Raw genomic sequence first — 26,447 nt, forward strand, 5'->3', positions numbered from 1 at the left:
AAATCGCGCATCATATTTTAATATAATATTTAAGACATTTTTCCAAGATTTTATTCACATTATTCAATTTTTGGCTCATTTCTCAATTCAGGGGGAAGTTGATTTTTTTAACAGACAAATAAACAATCGCGCATTATAATTTTGAAAACAAAAAAAATAAAAATCAGGAACACACATTCCTTGTTCGGTTATTCTTTGCTTAGTTTATCACCAGTTAATTATACAAGCCCTTATTGGCTTCGTGAAGAAAAAGCCTGAATCATTTAAGCCGCCGAACAGCTGCACTGAAACGCCGAAGCGTCCCGAGGCGTTTCCTCTCATCGTGCGGCGGTCGGGGCGTTGGCGCGGCAGCGGCGCGTTGCATCCCCCACCCCCAAACCAGTTTCCAAGGCAACCAAAGATGCAGTAAAAATGAAGTCAAGCGATTTCCTGCAGTGCGTTTGCTGAACCCGACATGGGTTTCGACTCGGGACCACGGGAGGGGGGATGTCGGAGGGAGCCGAGCACCGGAAACGGCGAATAGAGGGGATCGACTGGCGGGACCGGGAGACGGAGAATCTGGTTCGGAGACAAGATACCGAAAACACATGCGCGAAGAACCCCGTCTTTCTTTAAAAGCGAAATAGGAACAGAGAATGTAAGAGACTGAACGGTTATTTTTGTAATATAATTTCTCCTGCATCTATAATTAATATATCGGTAATGACGCGCTTTTATTAATTGTATAGATTATGCATACAGATATAAATGTGTGCATATATATATAACCATATTGTGTAGGTTTAAGTGCATAAATGAAGTTGCAGTCTGACGAACAGCTCCCTCCGGGAAATGGACGAATCATTTACCAAAAGGAGCCGACAAATGCAATTAGTTTGATCGAGAAAACCGGACCGCTGGAAAATGAAACATTTAAAAATCTCAAACCTGCCAGCGGGGTCGCGAGATTTTCATTTCAACCCCCTCGTGACCTTTACGTGACGGCGGGGCGAACTTGGATCTGCATCTTGATTGTAATGCGGGAGGTCGTGAATGAGACGGGCCGTCGCTGAGCGTTTCCACTGATGTTCCGCATTTTTAGCATTAGCATTGTTGCATTGTTTTAGCATCGTTGGCGCTTCTGTGAACATGCAGTGAATGTTGCATCTTTCCATAGGATGCATGAATGACGGGGTGAACAATTATTCCGTCCCGTACGGAGGTTCGATCAGGCCCGCAGGATCATTTGACTGAAAAAATGCATAAAAGACAAGGATTTTTTTTTTTTTTAATTAAATGCAATTCGAGAATTTTCCGCTAGGTGCCCACTATTTTGGTCAGAATAGAAGACAATACGCGTTACTGAGACGGACCAATCAGCAGACGTTAGCACGTTGTTTCTACCCTGTTCTCTACCTCCCGCTACGCCCTCACTAGCCAAAATTGCGTTATCGAAATAGAGAAAAGTAGATAAAGAGTGTAGAATTTTCAAAGAAAAATGGACCACGTCCTATTTATTAACCGAGACCTGCGGAAAACCTTTGTGCTCAGTGTGTTTGCGACAAGTTTCGGTAGGAATATAATTTTCGGCGCCACTACGAGACTCATCGCCGCGAAAAATATGACAGCTTGCAAAGACGACTGAGAAGAGAGAAGATAAACGAATTACTGGCGGTTCTGAGGAAACAGCGTCCACTTTCACCCATAGCAGAGAAATCAGTGCAGCAGCGGTAAAAGCCAGCTAGCTAATTGCTAGCGAAAATGTGCAATTTAATGTTAGTCACCGGCTTCACTACTAAAGAGTATGTTGGAATTCTATCGTTCATGCAACTCCATATATTTTCAGTATGTATTGTATGTGTTTGCATGTTTCATGTATGAAGTTTACATGTTTACAGGACAGGTGAATACTTTCTTCCTTACACATTTAATAGCACTCTTTTTAGTTTGTAAGGTGTAGGCAGGGATTCAATTTAGATTTGATATGTGGAAATGGTTTAAAAATACCCTTCTTTAGTTCTTTATAAGTAAAGCGCATTGCTATATTTTTCAATACCAATTACCAATATTAAAGTTTTGTGCCTTTGTGCGATCAGTGGGATCCGTTGCAATGCATACATGTGAATGATAAAAGTAAATAACACGTGTTTCATGAAATGTTTTATAAAAGGATTGCTCATTAAATTCCAAGATTTTCCCAATGTACTTGTACTTCTTTACACCAAAACAGAGGAAAGACAAGATATTTTGGTTATTTATTGCGGAGTACGCTAACATTTTAATGGTCCGGCCCGCCATGACACCCCTGCTATTTGGCATGTGAATGTATGAATGAATGTTTTATTTTTCTACCTGTGTAAATGGTTGCATGTCCCTACATGAGGTGTGAATGAGAGGGTGAAGGGTTGCATGTCAAGCGGCGTAGAAGGAATGAATAATGAATGAATGAATGGATGTAACTGAAGTCATCGACGCATCTGTGCCAGCTATGAATCCGTAAAAAAGCTTTTAGTTTTAATTGCCCCGTTTGGCTCGGTAAGCAAATGTCTCATCTCAGGTAATTCATCATGTAATTGCAAACGCAGCTACGACATTTTTTTTTTTTTTTTTTCTGGGAGCAGCTGGAGGTCCTCACTAACTTCCAAACATTTCCACCCTTCTCAGAGAGAGCGTCTGTACACGACATGACATGTAAATAAGAGGGTGAATGTTTGTATATCGGCGCCACATGATACTTTGATCGACGGGCGACGGGCTCATGGTGGATCTCACCCTTCGCCCAATGACAGCGGAGATAGTCAGATGTTAAAATCAGCGCTGAGTAATTAATTCTTTTAAAAAAAGCGTTTCAAATTGCGCCTGAATCAGACAAACCGCAGGTTATTCATGTCCCCCGAAGTCACAACCGCTAAAACGTAGCACTGTTTGTCTTTACCTTTGTGCCGGTCGGGTTGTTTGCGTACAAAGATTTGCATCTTCCCACACACTCACACACACACACACACACACACACACACTTCACATCAACTGCAGGGATGTTTGATGAGCACAAATGTATTTTGTCATTGTGCAGTGCGAGTGGGAGGCTATCGGGGTTCACGCTAAATATGCGGCGTGTATATATATAGCTCATTCGTTTTGGTGGCGTGCCAGCGCAGAATGGAGGCCATGAGGTCTGCGAGGAGGTGGCCACTGCGGAGGAGAACCGATGTATCACCATTTGGCCCGGGGAGTCCGACGGCTGAGGGTTAATACTCGGACGCCGTGAATAAAAACGATTCGCTTCGTCACGAACTTGGAAACCTTGATAGGTGAGGTGTATCTGGCTAAGAGGGTGAAGGAAGGTTTGGGGATTTTCAGCTGCGCGCCGGAGACGCTCGACAAATTTAAAACAGAATCTCTTGCTACCGACATGCGTCTTTATCATTTGACCAACACATCAGTCCAACTCCAGAGCCGTCTATGCGACAAGCATGGACATCCAAGACAATGGATAGCAAGCTTTAGCGGCCAGAGATGGAAGCATACAGCGAAAATATGTGCCGTTTGACATCTGCTCACATATATCTGCCATGGGTACACATGCACAAATGTACAATTTTGTTTCTTATTTCTAGATGTTGGATCTTCAGGTGTTTATGCGCCCTTCAATTGCCCATCGGGGACAAATAAAGTCTGATTCTGATTGAACGTGACCTCCATCGATGGATCAGGCGGAGCCTTCGAGTGTCACCGATGACAAAGTCCTGAAAAGAGCTGAGAGCTAACTAACGCTAAAGGAGAATGCGTCTGGTCGGAACATTTTTAAGACAATTAAAGAGCTTGGTGATGTGAACAGCAAAAAAGGAAGCAAGAGAAAAGGTGCAAGGTTGAGGAAGACCTGGAGGAGCTCTTAAACGAGTCCAAGTAAGTCCAGCTGTGTGTGCAGGAAGTCCTCGACCTACGGCGTTTTGAGGCTACGTCGCCATCTCCCATAAATTGATTGAGACAGGAAGTAGTTGGAGGCCAGAGCAGATGAATACAGTAGAATGTCACGTGTTGCTATTCAAAGTAGGCTTTGTTTATATTAGCTGGTTGTACTTTCATTTGCGTTGTTTGTTTGGATACTTTTTCCCTGAATTTCGGCTCCCAGGCTTAAATAAGACTCCAGTACAGAGTGCCGGATGGGAGTTCTGAACTCCGACGCAAGTCGAGGACCTCCTGATTGTCAATTTCCCTAAAACCAGACATAAATCCTGAAAACCAGCAAACCCAAAACATCTGCAAGGAATAATGAGGAGCATCCAATGAGACGTCTCACAAAAATCAGCGGAATATTTTGTGAACATGATGCAAAATCCACAGACGTCATTGAAATGTGTCGTCGTGCTCGAGGACAACGGCGCTAATCTTCTCCTCGTTACGCTGACGAGACGAAACCCATTTATTTCTCTATCTGACATCTGCTCGACACTTAAATCGTCGTGATACTTTTAAAACTACAAAAACAAAAATACAACTTTTCTAAAAAAACTTTGTGATGATCCAGTGCTTTTTCGCGGAGCTCTAATTTAACTGAGGAGCGGAGAAGCCTTCGACTTAGGAGATGAATCACTTAAACCTCATGCTGATTTTTCAGCAGAATGTGGGGGTTAAATTAGTTCATCCCTCAGTAGCTGCCGCCTCTGGCTCTGACTTCAGATAAGTGAACATTTCATTATGATGTGAAACTTCCCTTCTTTCATTCCAGCTTCTGAACCTTTTGAATAAAAACCCAAAGCAGATGGAAATCTACGGCTTATATATATCTTGTATTTTACGAGCGTGATGGTTAACTTGGTGGCATGGCGGTGTATTCTATAGCGCACGTGTTCAACTCAAATCTAGCCTGCCACGATATAAAATGGCTTCGAGAACGACTTAAAAGGTCTAAATGTCTTAAGGTAAGTAAGTCAAAAGTGTGCATTGGTCATAAACTACATTTCCCATAATTGATGCCGATCATGTGATGGCATCCTACCATTAGATCGCAGTGTATCCACAACATCGACGAGTGGAATTGAGAAATACCACAAACCATGTTTGTGCTTCCAGGAGAAAAAGCGATACGTCTTTTGTGTGATTGGGTACAATCTACGTTGGCATTCTGACGCCAAAGTTAGCCTTCCAGATAAACAACAAATTGTCCAAGAATTAAAAGCCAAACTACAATGGTAGCAGAATATGTTCATGAAAGCCACGTCCGAAAACACTGCAGGAGGGAAAGCTAGCTTTGCAACAAGTAAAAACAAATGCAACAAATGCATATGTAACCTCCTGGATTTGAATGAGCAATAAATTCAGGGTTACTTAACATTACCGAGTAGTTCAGTTTATTTTACATAACATTCGGTTTACATTTAGTTCCATTTAACCTGTTACATGTGGCCCTTTGAGGGCAACCATTATGCTAACGTGGCCCTTGGTGAAAAATAAGTGGGTTTACTGAGGACTCTTAGGTTTGCATGTATCTCTAAGTGGCCCAGTGATTGACAGGTGAACTCCACCTTTCCCCAAATGTCAGTTGGGATTGGCTGCGGGGATCATCTCCGACAAGATAAACAGGACAGGTAATGAACGAGTGGGGCGAGTTTCCCACCCTTTGCTTAGCACGGGAACGCAAACGCCGACGCCCGACTGGCGGTGTTGAGATGTTTCACGCAAAAGCGCAGGTGTGAACAATCTGCTCACGAGGGAATATGAATTGTCTTTGGAAAACGTGAGAATGTGCGCGAGCTGGCTGAACTCAGTCGCGCACGCTCTCCGGATATTTCTAAAGAGTGAACAGAGGGGAGAGGCGCCGCCCTGCGAGGAAACATTCTGGGTTGTATTGGGGGTCCAGACCTGTTTGCAAACCTGTCCTCAGAGACAAACTCACACAGGTTAGTTAGCACTTTTGCTCCCTTCTTTGGCAAAAGTATTATGCTAGCTGCACTTCAAATCGATAGTCCGCGCTAATAACCGAATGCTAGCGGAGGAGCAGATCTCAAGTTGTCGACGGTTAACCGGTCAGACTCCTCGGATGCCTTCCTGCGACTCAACTCAAACAAGCTTTTCGTAACATAAAAATATTATTGAGCCCGATTGTCGCCTGTTGTCTCCGTGTCAGGTTGAGCTAGGCTATTCCGTTAGCGTCGCTAGCCTCGCAGCTAACCGTCAAATACGACTGTGCAACCGGGTTAGCTTAGCAAGCTAGTGCATTACCCTGCAGAAAATGGTGGCTTACTCGGGCACAACCCTTGTTTCAGCAAACCCAGATTATTTCAGGTTCTGTTGTTTCTTCTTAACATATTCTGAAACCAGAATAAAGGAAAAATCATTGCGTACTTTTGAGCCTTTAGCCTAAATTATCCTTTTTCAGTATTGGAAAAAGAAGAAGCAACAAATTAAACAGGAAGTCCTCGTTTTCCGCCGTTCTCGACCTATGGCGTATCTTTGTCACATCACCATCTCCCACAAATTAACAAAGTTATCAAACTGATTTTGCGCGGGAACTAGTTGGCGAGTGAAGCCGATGAATACATTCGCCGGCGGGACTTTCGTTTTTGTCGTTAATGTTTTTCTGGGGGAAACTTTTTGTCCTCCGTCGTGGCTCCAAAGCAAAAGCCAGACTCTTCTTACGGCAGTGCTCTGAAGAAAGGGAAAACCGTCTCCCCGGAAGTGAAAATAGATGTAATAAAACGCCTGATGTTTGTACTCAGCGCCGACTTAACCGCGAAAATCACGTAATGTCGATTTCCGGCGTACGCGGCGGACCTCCTATATTAATTTGCCTTGCGGATCACTTCCAATATCTGCAAAGATTTAATGTTTGTACCCAAACACGCGTCGCGTTTGTGTGACGGTTGACGCGGCCAAATGTCGGAGAAAAAGCGGGGAAAGGCAGCTTTCCGAGCTCGACGGCCTGCGTTTTCTGCACCTGCAGTCGCACGTGCTCTCCTGTCAGCGTATAAAACCCTCTGCTTCGACAGCCAAGAGGCGAGATGCTACAGTTGCGATAAAAAAACGAGGACCGGTCACAGCCTTTCAAAGTTGATCTATTCTTGTGAGCTGAAAATGTCACCTTAGTGGTAAATCCAAGTTCCCTCGCAGTCTGAAATGTGTTCTTGTTACATGTTTAGAAAATATGACGCCGGAAGCCTGTTTTCGCATCCATCAATCAAAGTGCTTTTCTCTGCGGCGCTCTGCTGAAAACCTTTTCTGAAGGACGGGCCGGCGGGATTCATGGCATCGCAGATATTTCAGTTAATATTTACAAGGAAGGACTTTATAAATGCGTCATATCTGATCGAGGCGAGGCAGAAAATATCTGTTAATGCAGACTATACTTGTACATCTCGACACGGATTCCTCAGTTTTGGTGTTTCTGTTTGCGCTTACGAAACATCTGATCGGTTTGCGGCCCGAACGCTCCCAGCGGGCGACAGGCCGGACACCACGCTTTGGAAATTGATATCTGGCTGAATGTAGGTCATGACATCCGTGCCGAAAGGTCTGATGGAAACATGGGTACTGCTGACACCGATATGGTGCTCATTCATTCATTATCAATACCAACTATCCTACATTCAGGGGTTGCAGGGGGTCCTGGAGGACGCAAACATTGCATCCTCTGAGACATTGGAAGTTCTCTGCGTGGCCTATCCCAGCTGGCGGCGGGCGAGAAGCAGGGTTCATCCTGGACCGGACCGGACCGGACCGGACCGGTCAATCATATATAGAAGCACGTATATATTCACTCATGTCTGGCCGATTCTGCATCATTTTGGACCTTCTCATGTGCTTTTAAAAATATGTAGAAGTCACTCATTCATTATCAATCCTGCCATCTGGGTGCAAGGACAACACTAGATTCTGATGTCCAACTAATGTTCAATTGTAATTGCAATAAAATGCATTTTCTTTCTGGCAATAGTAAGGAGTGAAGAAGACAATTTCTTCCTCAAACCTACCAGATCAGGGTGCTGTTAAACGTGCGGCTGGATTTAATAATGTAAGCTCTATCTGCAGGTTTCTTGTTCAAATATTGGACCTTGAACCTCTGAGGTGCCATACTGAGGGATGTTCGTAGATTAAATATAACCACAGAAACATCAAACATACTATACACAACCGTTTTAAAATATGGACAGACACTTATCGGTTTGCGAAGCCCCAAATGGTTCACGGTAACTCTATACCGTCACCGACTCTCCGATTTCTCTGGATTTGGTCCGGCGCTGCCGAACAACGGCTGAATTTGCAAACACTGGTGAATTATTTAACCCCCTGTGGTTACGCCGGCGGTGGTCAGGTTACCCTGCGTCAAAGCCGTGGGCGCCGCCGGACTCTCCGGGCGGTTTAAGTCTGCAGGGGAGTATCTGAAGTCCATGATACGACTTAAAAAAAAAAAGAATAAAATAAAAACCCTGCATGGTAACAGTGACATGAAAAGGAGCGAAAAAGTTGACTAGGCATTTGCATGAATCAAGAGGCCGAGAAAAAAAAAAAAAAAAAAAGAAGGATCGAAGAGTCGCTGCTTGCATTTTTATAAGCAGTGGGCTACTTTACATAAGCTGCAGTGAATTTATTTTTCCCCGAAACGAATGGAAACAGCGGCGCTCTGCTTTGAAATGAAAAAAAAAAAAAATGCTGGAGATGTTTTGTTTCAAATTTAGATTTATGGATGAGAGGAAAAAAAAAAAAAAAAAAGCGGTGTTTTTAATCAAATTCAAAAGCGGCTACTGGGAATCTTCCTATCTGCCGTTTGCTGACAAATGTTATGAAAAGACCTTGACAGAGACGAGAGCTTCAACGCTAATAGCTCTATGCCAAAGTGGAGAAAGTTAAATAAAAATAAAAAAAAAATCAGATATATGTATTTATATAGGGCGTGAAGTGACGCGGCAGTTAGCCTGGCCTCTGATGGCTAGGATAGCCTCCAACTGTAGCTAATAATGAATTAGCATATATATACCGTGTATGTATATACACACAAGCAAGGTTTTCTTTCATAATAATGAAAGAAATACATTTCAATTCAATTCACGAGCGAACGTGTTAGTTAACGCGGTGGAAGAATACGCCGTTGCGCGAGTGTTTCCATCCGCTCGCTACGGGAGTGTTTATTTCCGCCGTGTTCCCGAGGACACCCCGTGTGGCGTCTAAAAGAACGGTGCTAGTTTGACACACAGATCGGGTTAAAATTCAAAAGCGATAGGCGAACGTCTTGGAATTCACAAAAAAAAAAAAAAAAAAAAATCCATCTCCGATGTCAAAAGACCAGTTGGGAATCCAACTGGGAGTCAATTCAGCCTTCATTTCTATTGACGATTCCTTTTTTTCATATTGAATTACACATCAGTAGAGCTTTTTAAAACTTCCGATAGGTCCGCAAATATCGTGAGCTCCACGCTGAATGTTTTCATTCAGGGTTTCCAGCTAAACTAGTACTTCTCTTTCCTACTTTCCCTTTTCCCACTCAAGTCTAATGTGGCTTCTGGTTAATCCTTTTGGTTTATTGGGCATCGCGACGTGATAATCTTCTTCTTCTTTCGGCTTTTCCCTTCAGGTGTCGCCACAGCGAGTCAACTTTCTCCATCTAACCCTATTCTCTGTATCTTCCTCTCTCACACCAACTACCTTCATATCTTCTCTCACTACGTCCATAAATCTTCTCTTTGGTCTTCCTCCAGACCTCATGCCTGGCAGCTTCACCTTCAGCAACCTTCTACCTGGATCTTCACCATGGTTTGGACATGAACACTCCTTCGTTCATGTCCAAAACATCTCAATCATCACTTTGTCTCGGTCATACATGTCCTGCACCCCTGTGACAGATTCTTCTTCTCCTTTGGGCTTTTCCCTTCAGGTGTCACCACAGCGAGTCAACTTTCTCCATCCAACCCTATTCTCTGTACCCTCCTCTCTCACACCAACTACCTTCATATCTTCTCTCACTACGTCCATTAATCTTCTCTTTGGTCTTCCTCCAGACCTCTTGCCTGGCAGGTCCAATTCCAGCATCCATCTACCAATATATTCTCCATCCCTCCTCTGTACATGACCCAACCATCTCAGTCCGGCTTCTCCGACCTTCTCTCCAAAACATCTAACATGTGCCGTTCCTCTGATAGACTCCTTCCTGATCCTCTCCATCCTGGTCACTCCCAAAGACGTGATACTAATATGCATTATTCCCATCTTATAACTCGCCATTGCTCACATTTAGCCGGCCTCGGTGACTTTCTCCCTGCCCGACATAGCACAAGGAGATCCGGACGCAAACCCGCTGTGGCAGGAGGGTCTTAGGTGGGACACGTCCGGGTTCTCGTGATATCCTACCGCAAAGGTTGACTTTGGAAACTCCCGCCACCACCGCCTTCCTCCAGCGGTGCTCGTTCCTCCTGATCCCCACTCCCTCCACCTCCTCCACCTCCACCTCCACCTCCGGATCGGAGGTGTCGCAGCTCGTCGGGCTGCAGGGCGCTGTACCAGGCCTGCTGCCCGTTGTCGGGGGTCAGCACCGGGCTCTTGTCCTCCTCCTGGCCCTGCACCTGGCTCTGCACCGTCTTCACGATGTTCACCGCGTTCACCGGCAGCTGCAGCAGCTTCTGCATGGCGGTCATCTTTCCGCCCCGAAGGCGAGGAGGGGGGGGGCAACCTGTAGATTTCCCCCCGGACGGATGAAGAGTGAAGAGCGGGTGAATCTTGCGGGTTTTTTTTTTTCCTCTCCGTGCGGCTCCTCCTGGGGTTCGACACCCGGGCGAGATCCTCCTCAGGCAGTTTTCAAACAGCCGAGAGCACCTTCACCGACGTGCACGCTCTTCCTCTGGGGTTAAACCTATCCAACGTGGGCATCTTTTTTTTTTTTTTTTTTTTTTTGCAACGATGCAACAAATCCTTCAGCTGGAGGACTTTTCTTCACGGTCCAAATCCGCAACCCTTCCTCTTCCCAGGGGAGGGGAAGAGGGGTTTGCTTTTTCTTTTTTCTGGTTTCGCTCGCTCCCGCTGCATCCAGCGAGGCAGACGCCAGCCGCTCTGTAAATGGATGCTCGGCTAAGATGGGCGTGGAGTTTTATTTGCCGTGAAGCGTCTCCTCCCGTGGCTCCTCCCTTTGCTCATGTGGTTCCTGTTGCTGCACCAACCTCCCTCCCTCCGTCTCTCTATTTTTCTCTCCCTCGCTCAGTCATGGCATATGTGCAGAGCCCCCTTCACCACCCTCCACATTCACCATGACACAGCCACTCCCGCCTTTCGCCACGTTATCGCCGCCTCCACGATCGCCACGCGCGCCAGGCCTTGTAAGAAAATAAATAAAAATAGCACCCCTTCGTTTGCGTTTTTTTTTTTTTTTTTCTTTTCTCCTTCGTGTGAAAGGGTGGCCGACAGATGCTTTTAAACCGGCCTCCCTGTTGTTACGTAAGGAATCATTTTGAGTTTTTTTTTCTTCTTTCCCCGAGTCTTACATGACTCAGCTTTCTTGGCAATGTCGTGATGAGGGCACCTCTCTCTCTCTCTCTCTCTCACACACACACACACACACACACACACACACACACACGTTTTTTGGGGCTAACTACTTGGGAGCAAACCTACCTTCCTTCTTGGTATTTTGGTCATTCTCTATTTATTTATTCCACTGCCTCTATTTTTAGTATTTTTGTTTCTAACAAATATTTATGCTTGTTATATTCCTTTTTTTCCCAATTGTAAAGTTGGCTGAACAAATGTTTTGTTTTTGTTATTTTATTTCATTTTAGTTTTTTCTTTCTTTTACATACATCTTATCTGATACTTATTGTGGAATTTATGATAATTAATCATAATTATGATGATTGATATCTGTAGATGTCCTAGATATTTTCAGGTGATATCTGACTTCAAAATGTTTATGACAAGCTGTTTTTTTAATCAATACCTTATTGTTTTATTTTGTTGGTTTTTGTTTCGCTCCGTTTCTGACAATTCAGTTGTGCAATGACGGGCTTCATTTATTACCAGTTTAAGCAAGACCAAAATAAAAATGCTGCAAAATAACAAAATGTGGCTTTAAAAATCTTGTCCAAACAACCACAAATATATGTAATTGTAAATGTGAGAAACATGGTGTAACTTCTGAGTAGGTTTTTAGCATCGCTTTTATATTTCTAAGAAATCTAGCGCAATATATTCGCTCTCTGCTCTATTAGAAATCGCAGCAAAGTTTATTTTTGCCAAATATAATTAAAACAAGCGATGAAACTGCCTTGAAAATAGAATTTGTCACCCCGTTAAAAATCGTCAACGTTAGTATGCATATATTCTATCTGTATTATAATGATTTCTTTGCTGCTGTGAGGTTTTATTTTTCTACAACAAAATGATGTGTTTTGATGGAATGTTAAATAATGTATGACAGTTTTGGATATAAAAAAAAAAAAAAAAAAAAATCCACCACAGTTCTCTGCAAGCTGGGACAGAAACAACCGTCTGAGGAGTCTTGGACACGCGATGACATCGAGGGTCCACCTATTTTGACGGCTCGCCTCGTCTGCTGTGTTTCCAAGGAAACGGACGAAGGCCAGAGCCGAGAGCCTTCGCAGCGATGTTGGAGTTTGCTCCGTCTGGGCTGTCCACCCTCGCGATGTGTGTGTGTGTGTGTGTGTGTGCGTCTCCAGGAGACCCCCAACGGCACGCCATGTTAACACATTTCCGATTAGCAAGTGATTTTCTCTCAGCACAAGCTGAAGGCTCCTCTCGTGGACGCAAAGGTCACGTTCAGGCTGTGATGCCTGAGCGCTGAGCGCTATCTGCTGGTGACAGGAAGTAGCACGTTGAGACGGCGGACGGAAATACAAGATACCGCTCGAATTATTTTTCTCTTCCTGCTTTAACTGACGATATATCAGTGCAGTTTTGTCCCAAAGTCAGCGGTGGGTTTGCACAATTTATATGAAAACACAACTGCTCAGGCTCTCATTCACACATCATCACATAGAGGCCAGCAACCAATGCACAACTATGTCTCTGCACTATTTTTTTTAAACTCATTTTTTTCATTTTATTACACTTTATTAATCCCTTTACAGAAAATTCCACTGCATTTAATCCATCACGGATGTATCATGAGCAGCTGGCAGCCATCTCCATGCCATAACGTGCATAGTATTTATTGTTTTTTTTTTTTTTTTTTATCTATCTATCTCGCTTCTGTTTGGACAGCAAAATAAGAATTTCATGTGCGGGAAACACGTTTCCAAACTGCACGTATGACAATAAACACTTTGAATCTCTAGCTTTCACTTTAATTCACACTCCATGGATACAACCATTCACTCTCATCATACATCTGGGCAATTTATGAACCTACAATGATTGTGCATGAGACGCACACACAGACAAACGTGCACGGCGGGCGGCTGAGGCCCCTGAAAATCTAAAAGAATGTTAAATTAAATGCATAATGAATGAGCAAGAATACTTTCTGCAAGGATTTAAGCTTTTTGAACGTCATTGTCAAAGTGAACACTTTGCAAAACAGAATAATTCATGGATATGATGAAAATGGAACGCCGTTTTTAGGACGGTGGTTTGGTGTACGAGTTTGCGAACGAGTTATCGGCTATTCAGATGAAATTAAAACGTTAAAAACCCCCGGAGGCGAGGTCCACTCAAAGTGAATGGCTGATCTTCAACACAAACGGAATCGCAAACCCTTAAAACCTGTGATGGCTTGAGGGAGTTTGCATTCCCCTGGTGACACTGAAGCAGTTGGACCTGAGTTATTCTCTTTGAATGTTTCAAAAAATGAGTGAAATCTTGAAAGTTTTCCTTATTGTATTATGTAAGACAATCAATAACCTCCACACAGGAGGTTAGGGGTCGGTGGGATTAAGTCCAAACTTCCTTAACTGAGATTAACTCATTCATTCACTAACACAATGTTTATTTACATAAAGACAAGTTTGAACACTATAGCTGGATAAATTAATCTACTATTAGGATCTACATTGCCTGTGGAAAACAAATCCAAGCTGAGTAGAAAGAAGTTTAAGGTGTACAACGTCCTTGTTCGGGGCAAAGAAATGTCAACAAAAAGAAAATACCAGCCAAATAACGTAATTTGCAGTGATATGACGTGCGATAGACAAGGGCATATTGTAAAACACAAGCCAAAGCCACCGATTCAGAGCGCCAAATCAATTCTTCTAAGTAAATACCAAGCGACATGCCAAGATCTGCATTAAAATACCCCAAACAGACACAATTCTTGTGCGGTGTTGAAACTGTTATGATAAAAACAGTCAACGATAAGGAAAAACATGACCACCGGTATATTCAGGAGTGTCCTTTTCAGAATAAATGTTAACGACAATACGCTTGTTGATAGAAAATCACACGTCGGATACAAAGCAGGAGTGATTTCACACAGTCAAACGCATCAGGCTGCAGGAGAAAAACAAGACGAGCCATGTGTTGCAACCAAAACCCACCCGAGATCCAGCAGGCGCGTGTCTCTTTTCGGCAAAAAGTGTCTTTAAAACACATCTTTCATGTTTTAAATTAAATGAACCTCGCGGGTCATTCGGCCCGTTTTAGCAGACAGAAATAACTGCAATCAAATGAAACTCCAGTCTGGCAGAATCTCTGGCTGACAGGCTGGCAAAGCAGCAATGACTCTCTTTAAACAATTTATCAGATAATAAGATACTGTATTAAAAGAAAAAACAAAATAAAACACGGTTTCTAATTTTTCTGTAGAATTTCGGACAACCCAGACATCGTAAATTTACCATGACAGAAAAAGGAAGGCCATAGAAAATATTGACATTTGAAAGGTACGGTTGGAGAAGTCTAAATATAACTCATGATAACTGAATTAAATATTAAAATATTGACGACAGACCAAAGTTGATTTCTGGGCTCTGGCATTCAGTACCGCTGCAACATCTGTGATTTCTAGTTTCAAATATGATTCCAGATGTTACGGAAACATCTGGATGTTTTTCCACCTCATTTCCCTGAGTGGAAATTACGGCTAGTGTAAGTGGAATGCTAAGCTAACCTAAGCTAGTGGAATGCTAAATCTCACCCCGACCGCATCAACCTCTACTTCAGTGTAAAGTTCAGGCGTCCACATTGTTGCCTAATGTCCAGGACTGACTTCATTATATTATATTATATTGTCTAGATTACTGTTTTGCTGCGCAAATCTGTTTCCAGACTGTCACATTAGTGCTAATTCTGACACACGATACTGTTTAATACAATTGACAATCGCAGAAATGAACCCAACACCAGTAAGATGTCGTGTTAGCTAGAAAGGCAGATTGCTTTTATGTTAAAACCTTAAAAACCAAACACAAAATGAGTAAATGACTGATCAATAAGTTTGTGTCAGTAATCGGTGGACACCCGGGAAGGCGTCTTAGTTGTTTAGTTGACGAGACATCGTGAAAACATCAAAACCTCAGCATCAACTGGAAATAAAATTGACTAGTTGACACCAAACGCAACAACGGGCGACTATCAACATCCACCTGAGTATGTAGGGACCACAAGTTCAGATGTTTCTGCATAAGAAATATTGATCTGTAAAGTGACATACAAGAAATTGATATACGAGTCCTGATCGCAGTCTGTTTCTACTTAAAACAATATTCATGACGTCCACATTTATGACGTCCATCAATCTTCACTTTGGTCTTCCTCTAGACCTCCAATTCCAGCATTTGTCTACAGATATATTCACTCTCCCTCCTCTGTCCATGACCCAACCATTTCAGTCTGGCTTCTCTGACCTTCTCTCCAAAACATCTAACATGTGCTGTTCCTCAGATGGACTAATTCCTGATCCTATCCATCCTGGTCACTCCCAAGGAGAATCTCAACATCTTCATCTCTGCGACCTCCAGCTCTGCCTCCTGTCTTTTCGTCGTCGTCGTCACTGTTTCTAGTCAGTACACCACTGTCTTGTCCACCTTTCCTTTCATTCTGGCTGATATTCTTCTATCTCACAGCACCCCTGATACCTTTCTCCACCTATTCCAACCTGCTTTAACCCGTTTCTTTACCTCTTTTCCACACTCTCCGTTGCTCTGGACTGTTGACCCCAAGTACGTGAAATCCTCCACCTTCTTGACTTGAAGTCTCGATAACATGCACAGGAATTCTTCAAAAAAGTGACACTCAGACATTCAATATTCATTCACTCATTCATCTATTCTGCTTATCTTGCACTCGGGGTCATGCAGGGAGCAGTCACTCACCCTGGACCAGTCACCAGTCAACCACGAGGCCTCATGTAGTAGAAAAATAACCATTCATTCCTTATTCACACATCATTTAGAGACATGAAAACATTCATTTACTTATTCAAACATCCTGCAGAGGCGTGCAAACTGGACAACCTGGAGGAAACCAAGAGAACATGCAAAACCTACATGCAAACCTCCTCGCAGTCAGAAGTGAACCAGAAACCTTGTTGCTGCACACACCGTGCCACCCCCTTATATTAAACATTTTTAATGTCTTAAATCCTTAAAAAAATAGTTTTGGGACCCTATTTTGGGATGTTTGTGTGTGTCAAAACTAAAACTAGCAAGTAAAAACTTGGCCTGAATGCAGTCAAAACAAAATAAATAAAACGTTTTAAGCTAAAGGGCATACACAGAACATGTTATGGGTGCCACCCCCTTATATTCAATATTTTTAATGTCTTAAATCCTTAAAAAAATAGTTTTGGGACCCTATTTTGGGATGTTTGTGTGTGTCAAAACTAAAACTAGCAAGTAAAAACTTGGCCTGAATGCAGTCAAAACAAAATAAATAAAACGTTTTAAGCTGAAGGGCATACACAGAACATGTTATGGGTGCCACCCCCTTATATTCAACATTATTAATGTCTGAAATCCTAAAAAAAAATCGTTTTGGGACCCTTTTTTGGGATGTTTTTGTGTGTCAAAACTAAATCTAGCAAGTAAAAACTTGGCCTGGATGCAGTCAAAACAAAACAAATAAAACTTTTCAAGCTAAAGGGCATAAACATAACATGTTCTGAGTTAATTTTTTGCTTTTTTCAAATGTCAAAATAGCATGATTTTTAATCAATTAGCATGATATTTTTTTTAATGTGTCTATGATGGCTAATGGCGGTCAGGTGCTCCTCCATGTGTACCTTCTGCTGCTGCTCTGCGCGCTGTCCAGCAGGGGTGGTGCTGAAAAGCTGGATGTAAGGCCCCGACTTCCCACCACATTTCCAGACCGTTCACACACACACACAAACCCACCTACACACACTTTTTACCTCCCTAAACAACCCGACGCCCGTCCGAAAACAAACCGCTACCTCCGGTTAACAGCTAGCTAGCACCGGGGGCCGACATGACACCCTAGCAACCAAATCACGGTTTGTCGAGAGAGGTTAGACCCAAGCGGGGCCTAGCGCCAAAGTTACGTCCGGGGAGGTTTATGACGTTACATTACGTTGTTAAAATGTATGTTTTACTCGTTTTAGCAGGCGGCGGGCGGTGTTCGAGCGGTAATATCCCGATAATATAGGATATAAATAGCGGCGCGGAGGCAGGTGGCGCCGTACCTTTTGTAGTCGGAGGAGAAAATCCCTCCGCTCGCCGGGTCGTGACCATATTCGGGCTCGCCGACGCTGGACGAGCCCCCCTTTTCGTCGTTAAAAGCGGAGCTGGCGGACATTGCCGTGGCTTTTTCGTTATTTCGGTGTCTTCTTCCCCCTTCGGTGGAGTTTGTCGTTGGATAAACGGCTCTTAAAGGCGCACAGACGAGGCGTAATCCCCGGTGATGCTGGCTGCCTGCTGAGGGGGACGGGCGGGAAGGGGAGGGGGGGAGGGAGATGGTACCCGGATCACGTGACTGGTGCTGTCCTCAAACCCGGAAGTGTTTGCACAACCTTCTGGCAAGATGTTTGTTGACAATTATCTAAAAGAAAAAAATCGTGTATGGTGAAAGAAACAAGTGAAGGAGGGCTGAAAGTGATTGATTTGGACTGCCTCGATGGGACATTCAAGGTGAACTGGTTGAAATCCTGGATCAAGCATCATCATTCCTGTTGATATTGTATTCCAAACTACTTCTTCAACAAAGTGGGTGGCCTAAATCTTCTGCTTATCTCTGACTTTGATATCAACAAGATTCCTGTCAAATTTTCAGAGTTCCATAAACAAATATTATTGTACTGGAAAATGATATATGTACACAATTTCTCACCACATGGTACAATAATACGGAACAATAGATATGTACTGCGTTGCAACAAATCTCTATTTTACAAGGAATGGTTTGAGAAAGATATATGGTCAATAATTGACTTGATGGATGACAATGGCAGTCTTCTAGACGATGAACAATTCTGTACTAAACACAGCTTTAACCCTCCCATATTAGAGTTCATAAAGTTACGTAACGCACTGCCTCGACAATTTGTATTCCTGACCAAAAATATAATAACGCACCAAACCGTACAACCACAGTTACCCCAACTATCACTCCAGGGAATCTCAATTCTGAATAGTGGAGCAACTCCTTTATTAGGAAATGTTTTACAGAAAAACTTATTGCCCGGACGTCAAAACAAAAATAACATTTTAAATAAATTTGATAAGGAATCGATTGCCACGCTGCGAACTACGTATCTGACTCTATCCATACCCCGCAAGGCAAAAGAGACCCACTTCAAAATTATGAATGACATCTACCCATCCAAGAAATTATTGAGGGTACGCTTTAATTTTGAAGATAATATTTGTACATTTTGTGAAGACAACATTGAAACCACTGACCATGTATTTTTCTCATGTGCTCAAACTCAAATGGGTTAAAGATAATTTTCCATGGTCACCAGTTTCCTTCTCAAGAGATGACATAATATTTGGTTTACATTTAAGCAACAAAAGAGATGAACTATGTGTCAATGTTATTTTAGGCCTGGCCAAGTTCTTCATTCACAAAAACAGAATGCAAAAATGTTCCCCAAATTTAACATTCTTTATAAACGATTTTGAATTATATAAAAAATCCTTAAAACTTATGGAAAAATCCAAAAACCAAAAAACATACAGTTTGATGTCTGAGATTCCTTGTGAACCACCAAGTCAAATACATTTTATATTCCCCTTGCAAGTTTATTTTTTTCTCCCTTTTGTTTTAGTTTTATTTGTCTATCTATTTATCAAATTATTTTCTTTTACTTTCTTTTTCGTCTAGCATTATACATTTCTCACAAACCGTTAGCACTGATATTATACAGAACGAATGTCCTTTGCTCCCTCATCCCCGGTTGTTTCATTGACATTCAGTTCCACCTTGCCATGTTTATTTGTACATATGTATATTTGTTTGTACTATTTATGATCAATAAAAAAAAAAAATTAAAAAATGTTTGTTGACATTCAGCACTGTGGGTTCACCATGAGGTTTGGAAAACAACATATATAAGCCTCTTGATTTTCATTTATGTTTTCTTAATGTCTCTATCTTTCTTATTTATAAGATGAGGTAATACTTTATTGATCCCCGTTGGGGAAATTGTTTTGTCAAAGCAGCACAATGATTTCTTCGTCTTCTTCTTCTTCTTCTCCTCCTTTTGTCTTTTGCCTTCTGGGGTCACCACAGGGAATAAACCCTCCCCGTCTAATCCTATTCCCTCCCTCGCACACTAACTACCTTCATATTCTCTCTCATTACATCCATAAATCTTCTCTTTGGTCTTCCTCAAGACCTCCAATTCCAGCATCCGTCGACCAATATATTCACTATCCCTTCTCCGTACATGATCCGACCATCTCAGCCTGGCTTCTCTGACCTTCTCTCCAAAACATCTAACGTGCTGTTCCTCTGATAGACTCATTCCTGATCCTATCCATCCTGGTCACTCCCAAAGAGAACCTCAACATCTTCATCTCTTTTGTCATTGTAACTGTTTCTAGACTATAAAGCATAGCAGCACAACAATGACAATATCAATAAATATGAGTTGAAATAAAAGAGACAATTAAAAGATAGCAAAAGACAACCGCAAAAAAATAGGCAGCAAAATAAACAACTAGCATAAAAATAGACAACGGAATGGAAAAAAAAAACAGCAAGGGTGAGAATAGAGAACCAAAACAACAGCAAGGATAAGGACAGAAATAGAGTGACAGTACAAATGACAAAAATAAACAGGATATTATATTTATTTGTATTCAGCTATTTAAGGGTCTTTAACCATGTTTTGTCATCAATTTTAACCCAAACTGCTATATAATACATTTTGTTGAATTATTTTTGTTAAAGATATCATTAAATTAACAAAAATAATTCAACAAAATTTGGCTATCAGGAAATTTTATTTTTAACTTCATGTCCTCTTTCATGTTCACATCCATAAATCTTGTCTCTCCTCCTGCCTTTTAGATCCAACCTTAGCATCTTTCCATAAATATATGGATTTACAGGACGTCTCAGAAAATTAGAATATTAGGATAAAGTTCTTTATCTTCTATAATGCAATTGAAAAAAACAAAAATTACTTTTTCATGATTTTCAAATATTTTGAGATAGGAGTTTTCTTAAGATGTAAGCCATAATCAGCATTATTAAAATAATAAAAAACTTGCAATATTTCAGTTGATTTGTAATGAATCCAGAATGTATGGCATTTTTGTTTTTGTAATTGCATTACAGAAGATAAAGAACTTTATCACGATATTCTAATTATCTGAGACAGTCCTGTATATATTATATGGATATATATATAAATATGTAACTGTCCCTCCTCTGGACATGTCCAAACCATCTATGCCTGGTCTCTCTGACCTTATCTCCAAAACATGTGTATTCAAAATTGAACATCTATATTTAATTTATAAATAATTTTATTTTGATAGAATCTATTATCAAAATTTTACAATTTGAACTCGAGTACACACAAATTTGTACACAAATTCCACAAAGTTCAAGTTTGAGCCTTTCAAATTCATGAACTGAAATAATTGAAGTGTTTAACTTTAGAAGAGCAAATGTGCTACATCGGGAAACACTCATGCTATTTCTTCTTTTGTGAGGTTTTACGATGGGAAACTACAACCTTAACTCTCAATATACGCTTATTATCATCTGTTATATACAGTTGCCAAACCAAAACAAACAATTTTATTCTACTAAAAGGTCCAAAAATACAAAAGAAGATAAATCATCTTACCAGGAGCCTAGAAATCTTTGTGGTTCTGATGTGATAATTGTGATGTCAGAGTGGGAGGGATGATGTCACTACAAATGAGACATCCAAAAATTTGATGTCATAAAGTGAAAAGGGTGCCATCTGCTTCTTTATGCCATCTGGCTCTTCTGAGCATATTTGTTCTTCAGCTCACGCGTTACATTTTGAAGTTGGACTTTTGTCCAATATTTGAAACCTGACACCGACTAATGAGGAAAGGTCATCGTTTGGATTTTGACTGATGAGGGTAAAAACACCCGTTTTGCTTTTCATTCAGAGAAATAATTTGACGTTGATGTATAAATGATGTTTTTGGCTGCGTGGTGCTGCGGTGAGTAGCCCTTCTGGCTAACAGCAAGGAGTCCCCTGGTTCGATTCTCACAGCGAGCTTTTCTCTGTGGAATTTTCATTTTCTTCCCATGGGTTTTTACTCCCATGGCCCAAAACATGCAGGTGGTTCCTAAACCAGGGGTGTCAAACTCATTTTCACCAAACCACATCAGCATAATGGTTGCCCTCAAAGGGCCACATGAAACAGTAACAGTATAAATGGAACTAAATGCAATGTAAATAAATGTAACTACTCCTTAATGTTAAATAACACTGAATTTATCACTCATTTAAATCCAAAATGCTACATATGCATTTGCATAGATGTAAAAAAACGTTATTTTTACTTGTTGGTCTGTTACAAAGCTACCTTTATCTCATTCAAATCCAAAATGTAACATATGCATTCCCATCTTGAAACAGCCTTCCATCTGCATCACCTTTTCTCTTCCTGGACATGTATGATGTCATGGGTGATGTCACATGATCGGCATGAATCATGGGAAATGTAGTTTTTTTGGTCAATGCACAGGTTTGACCCATTTATTTTAAGACAATCAGACCTTTTAAGACGTTCTCGCGGGCCACTTAAATGACACAGCCGGCCACATTTGACCCTCACGACCCCAAGTGCAGGATAGCTAGCATGGATAGCATGGAATACTTGGTCAGTCTTGCTAACTTGCTAACTAGTTGCTGACCATTGTCACATGCTGCCTTTTGTTGTACAGGGAAACACATTTTCTCACTGTGCATTTGACAATAAATAATCTTTCATTCCTGTCAAATATGAAGAATATAGAGAATGCAAAGCTACACCGGCGATATAAGACTCGGACTGATTATTATTGTGCGAATCGCTGCAGGTTTTATGAGCTCTGGGCTAGTTTGCAAACTTAATCGATGCCTCAGGCGCCAAACTTTGATCGTTTTTGACGTTCTTTTAGCCTCTCGTTCCGAATATTGCCGTCCAGCTTTCTTCAATCCACACATGCTTTCTCCTTCAACAGCTGGGATACCGACGGACGCCAAGCAGGAACCGAATTTCATCATGTCATCAAGGTGACGGTTGCGACATTTTCCTCCTGTTTTGATGCGTGAATGAGAAAATAAATGTTTGTTTTTTTTTTTCCCGTCATCTCTCAGGTCCTCAGGAGTGTTTAAAAAATTCAAAGCTGCCGACAGGAGCCTTAAACGAGACCCCAAAAAGAAAGTTAGAATTCGGGTGAGTGCGGTATTCAGTTTCCACCCCTCCTTCTATGGATGTAGTATCTTTTTTACGGGATCTTATTAATCAAATCAACGACTGTTTTTGGCCGGTGGGCAGAAGATTGAGAACCAGCAGAGAACCCGTGCAAATCTAAGAAAAACAATCCACGGACTCCAAAAGAACAGTACCGTAATTTTCAGACTATAAGCCGCTACTTTTTTCAAACGCTTTGAACACTGTGGCTTAAACAACTATGCGGCAAATTTATGTTTCTTTTTGGGGCTAACGAGCTTCACGCCGCCAAAATATTTAGCCTCGTCACATCAGACCGATTCAATGACCTTGAAATACTTTGCCGTTCGATTCAGACTCCGAAGAAGACGATTTTAACGGTTTTAGTCCGCAGACGAGGGCAAATTTGTACTCTGTTTCCTTCACTAAATCAGTGAAGGAATGCTAATGCTAATGCTAATGCTATCTCCAGTAAGCTGTCTGTCATTAATCCAAACTAACAATCACTTTATCGATTAACATCGTCGCCTCTTTAGCCGCATCAGCCGTATTTAGCGCATCTTTGTTTTTCAGGATCGTACAGATGGTTAGCTTGTTTTTCAGGATCGTACAGATGGTTAGCTTAGCAACATCGCTCTCCCCTTTCGCTATTATTCCCTTCTTCAGAACGACTGGAATTCTTAAGTCCTTCTTAACACCGCTAGCACTTTTAACCTTTTTGGAAGCCATAATGAGGGCTAGCTTACTGAAAAAAACACATAAAAGTGTTAAAACAGTAGAACACAACGATGAACCATATAAACGACGCAGTGCAGCACGCACAAGCGCCACTACGCTACGACACCACATCGCAGAAAGTTCGCGAGTTTGTTTGTTTGCGTGTTCACAGCTCAAAATTTGACCAAAAACTATAAGCCGCTGCTTTTTTCACACGCTTTGAACACCGCAGCCTAATTAGCATGGGGCTAATTTTTTTCTTTAATTTTTTCAAATTTTTTTTTTTTTGGGGGGGCGGGGGGCAGCTTCATCCCGCCTAAACATTTAGCCTCATCATATCAAACCAATGAAATGACCGTAAAATTCTGAGGCCGTTCAATTCCGGCACAATTCCTCGAATTGCTATTTGTATTTTAACCACAAATAACCCAAGAAAAAGTTTCCAAAGAGTGGCTGTTTTTTGGGAGGCTGGAGAACGGACAGTGTGTTTACATTGATTTAAACAGGAAAAAGGATTCCGTTCACAAACATTTCAGTTTGCAGAGTCAGAGAAATGAATTACATTCGTAAACGGAGGTTCTACTGGACAATTGTTTGTGATCTGATATTTTTAATGCCTTTTAGTTTTCTCTGCTGTGCACATCAGCAGGTCTCAAGCTGACTAGATCTGGTCTGAGATTTAATTCGAATTTAAATCATTCTTTTATGGATTCGACTATACTTTTACGCTTCAGAGTTTATTTCTTTTATCTATTTTTTTTACACGTATTTTTAGCTTGTCTTTTCCTTGTATGTATTTTCCCGCGAAACATTTTCCCAAGCATGGGACCATTTAAGTACATCTCATCTCTCATTTTCTGATTTATGGATTATTTATTCTGTTTCTGCAAGTGAAGTTCAAAGATTAAATGTCGGTGGAAATCACCTGTAAAACAAGACTTTCAAGATTTTCATCGTCATATTTTTTCCTTTTTTTTTTTTTTTTTTTTTTTTTTTTTTTTTTTGGTACGATCCATGTAGATTTTTGTTTCTACCCGCCTGATAAATTCCTACGTGGTTCCGGTTGGTCTTTTTGCAGGTGCTGGATGATCATGGCAGGGATGTCACTCCTCTTCCTCTCCCTCAGACGGGATCCAAACCCACCAAATTCTTCCTGGATGAGCTCTTCTTCAGCACGGGTTCAGGATACTCCAGCTCCACTTCGGGATTCACCATGCCCTGCTTCAGGTAGCAGAACCCGTCCGCTCGTACGATCCATCTCAGGAAGTCTCAAATACCACTTTCATTCAGAATTACCGTATTTTCCGAACCTAAAAGCCTTTAATCGTCTCAAAAACCGACAGTGCGCCTTATAATGAGGTGCGCCTTATATATGGATCAATATTGAGCCGCAAGAGGTCTCGCAACTACGGGAAGCAGCCGCCAACTGGATTTTCTCCCGTAGAAGAAGTAGCGCGCGGTGCATGATGGGATATATGATTGCGCCAAGCATGCACTTTCGTTTCCATTTGTGTGTTTGTGTGTTTGTGTGCGCGTTGCCGAAGTAGCGGCGGTAAAAACGTTAAAGGGGAATTCCAGTCCCACACCAGTTGTGTGCCAAAATGGCACCTTTCAAGAGACAGAGTTCAAACTCAAGGCGATGGGTCTCGCAGTAGAACACGGGAATAGAGCAGCGGCAAGAGAATTCAACATGAGCGAATTGATGGTGCAGAAGTGAAGGAAGCAACAAGATGACCTGCGTCAAGTAAAGAAGACTAAACGGAGTTTCAGAGGAAGCAAAGTGAGGAGGCTACAGTTGGAGGACAAACTGGAACAGTGGGTTGTTGAACAGAGAGCAGCAAATAGAAGCGTCTCTACAGTCGCTTTTCCAATGAAGGCAACAGCGCTAGCTAGCGACATGAACGTCAATGAATTTAGAGGCGTCCCTTCTTGGTGCTTTTGTTTTATGAAACGCTTTGAACTGTGACAAATGGAGTTGAAAATACATAGTTTTCAATGAAGGCGCCGCAAATACCGGTAAGAGCTACCGGTACGTACGGTACCGTATAGTGAATGCACTAGCTTGTTTTGGGAGTGAACGGAGTTGTCAGAACGTTAGTTTGTATTCTATCAATAAAGTTTGATTGACTTATCTGACTGTTTGGTTGGCATTCCCTTTAGCGCAGCTCCATTTAGGGGCTCCATAACGCAACCCCAGTCACTACTGTAGCTTCTATTCTATGCGCCTTATAATGGGGTGTGCCTTATATATGAAATTTTCTTAAGAATAAGAATAAGAGCAACTTTATTTATCCTGAAGGAAATTGTTGTGCCAGAGTTTCAAGTAAAATATAACAATAATAAATAATAGTAGGAAGGAGGGAGAATAAGAAATACAAATAAAACTATAAAGTGTCAAAGTCAAGGCCATAAAGTGTTTTAAGGTCTTAAAAAGTACAAAGATTTGAATGGGACATTCATTGAAGGTGCGCCTTATAATAAGGTGCGCCTTATAATGCGGAAAATACGGTAGTCAATGGCGTCGTCCTGCAGGTCGGTCCTGGGCAGCAGCACCCAAACCAGCGTTTCCAGCAGAACCTCTCTGGCCAACGAAGCCGACGAGAGCATTCTCAGAGTGGAGATGCATCCGCCGCCACCGCAAATTAAAGGTTTTTCCTCTTTCCTCCGCATGTACACATCATTCTATCTATACATCACTTCACAATCTCGGTTGTGACCGAATGCTTTTGTATCCCGTTCTGTCACGCGTCTCCGCGCCCGAAGTGACGAGGCAAGGAGAAAGCACGAAGGACGACGTGTTCGATGAGACATCGGAGGTGGACATCTGCCTCTCCGAGACGGACACCCTGTCTCTCTTGGACATCCGGGACGTCTGGGTGCCGGAGGACGCCGACAACGCAGCGTTTATAAGGTGAAGGGATTCAACCGGCCTACGCGGGACAGGATTGAGGCAACGTGACGGTCGGTTCGTTCGTTCCTTCAGTCGAT

General features: G+C 42.0%; 2 protein-coding genes across 12 annotated transcripts in view; one reads left to right on the forward strand and one right to left on the reverse strand.

Annotated features, from left to right (window-relative positions):
- Window positions 1-17,786, reverse strand: part of ap3b2 (adaptor related protein complex 3 subunit beta 2) — a 59,703-nt gene extending 41,917 nt beyond the window's left edge. For 6 of the 11 annotated variants that reach the window (XM_086149106.1, XM_086149108.1, XM_086149105.1 and 3 more), the window contains exon 1: window positions 17,555-17,786. In XM_086149106.1, coding sequence (XP_086005232.1) covers window positions 17,555-17,667 — 113 coding nt within the window. In that variant the 5' untranslated portion in view covers window positions 17,668-17,786. Of the gene's footprint in view, window positions 1-10,320; window positions 12,403-17,554 lie in introns of those variants that run through there. The other 5 variants (XM_086149101.1, XM_086149098.1, XM_086149100.1 and 2 more) reach the window with 1 other exon arrangement.
- A 4,725-nt stretch (window positions 17,787-22,511) lies between these two features.
- The window catches only part of dnai4 (dynein axonemal intermediate chain 4), a 21,133-nt gene continuing 17,197 nt past the window's right edge, over window positions 22,512-26,447 (forward strand). The window contains exons 1-5 of the mRNA XM_086148915.1: window positions 22,512-22,582; window positions 22,667-22,745; window positions 24,538-24,686; window positions 25,992-26,107; window positions 26,223-26,370. Of these exons, the coding sequence (XP_086005041.1) occupies window positions 22,512-22,582; window positions 22,667-22,745; window positions 24,538-24,686; window positions 25,992-26,107; window positions 26,223-26,370 (563 nt within the window). The remainder of the gene's footprint in view (window positions 22,583-22,666; window positions 22,746-24,537; window positions 24,687-25,991; window positions 26,108-26,222; window positions 26,371-26,447) is intronic.

Source organism: Fistularia commersonii, chromosome 7, assembly GCF_037954325.1.
Source record: "Fistularia commersonii isolate RoL2024-O1a breed Wild chromosome 7, RoL_Fcom_v1.0, whole genome shotgun sequence".
Taxonomy (NCBI): Eukaryota; Metazoa; Chordata; class Actinopteri; order Syngnathiformes; family Fistulariidae; genus Fistularia; species Fistularia commersonii.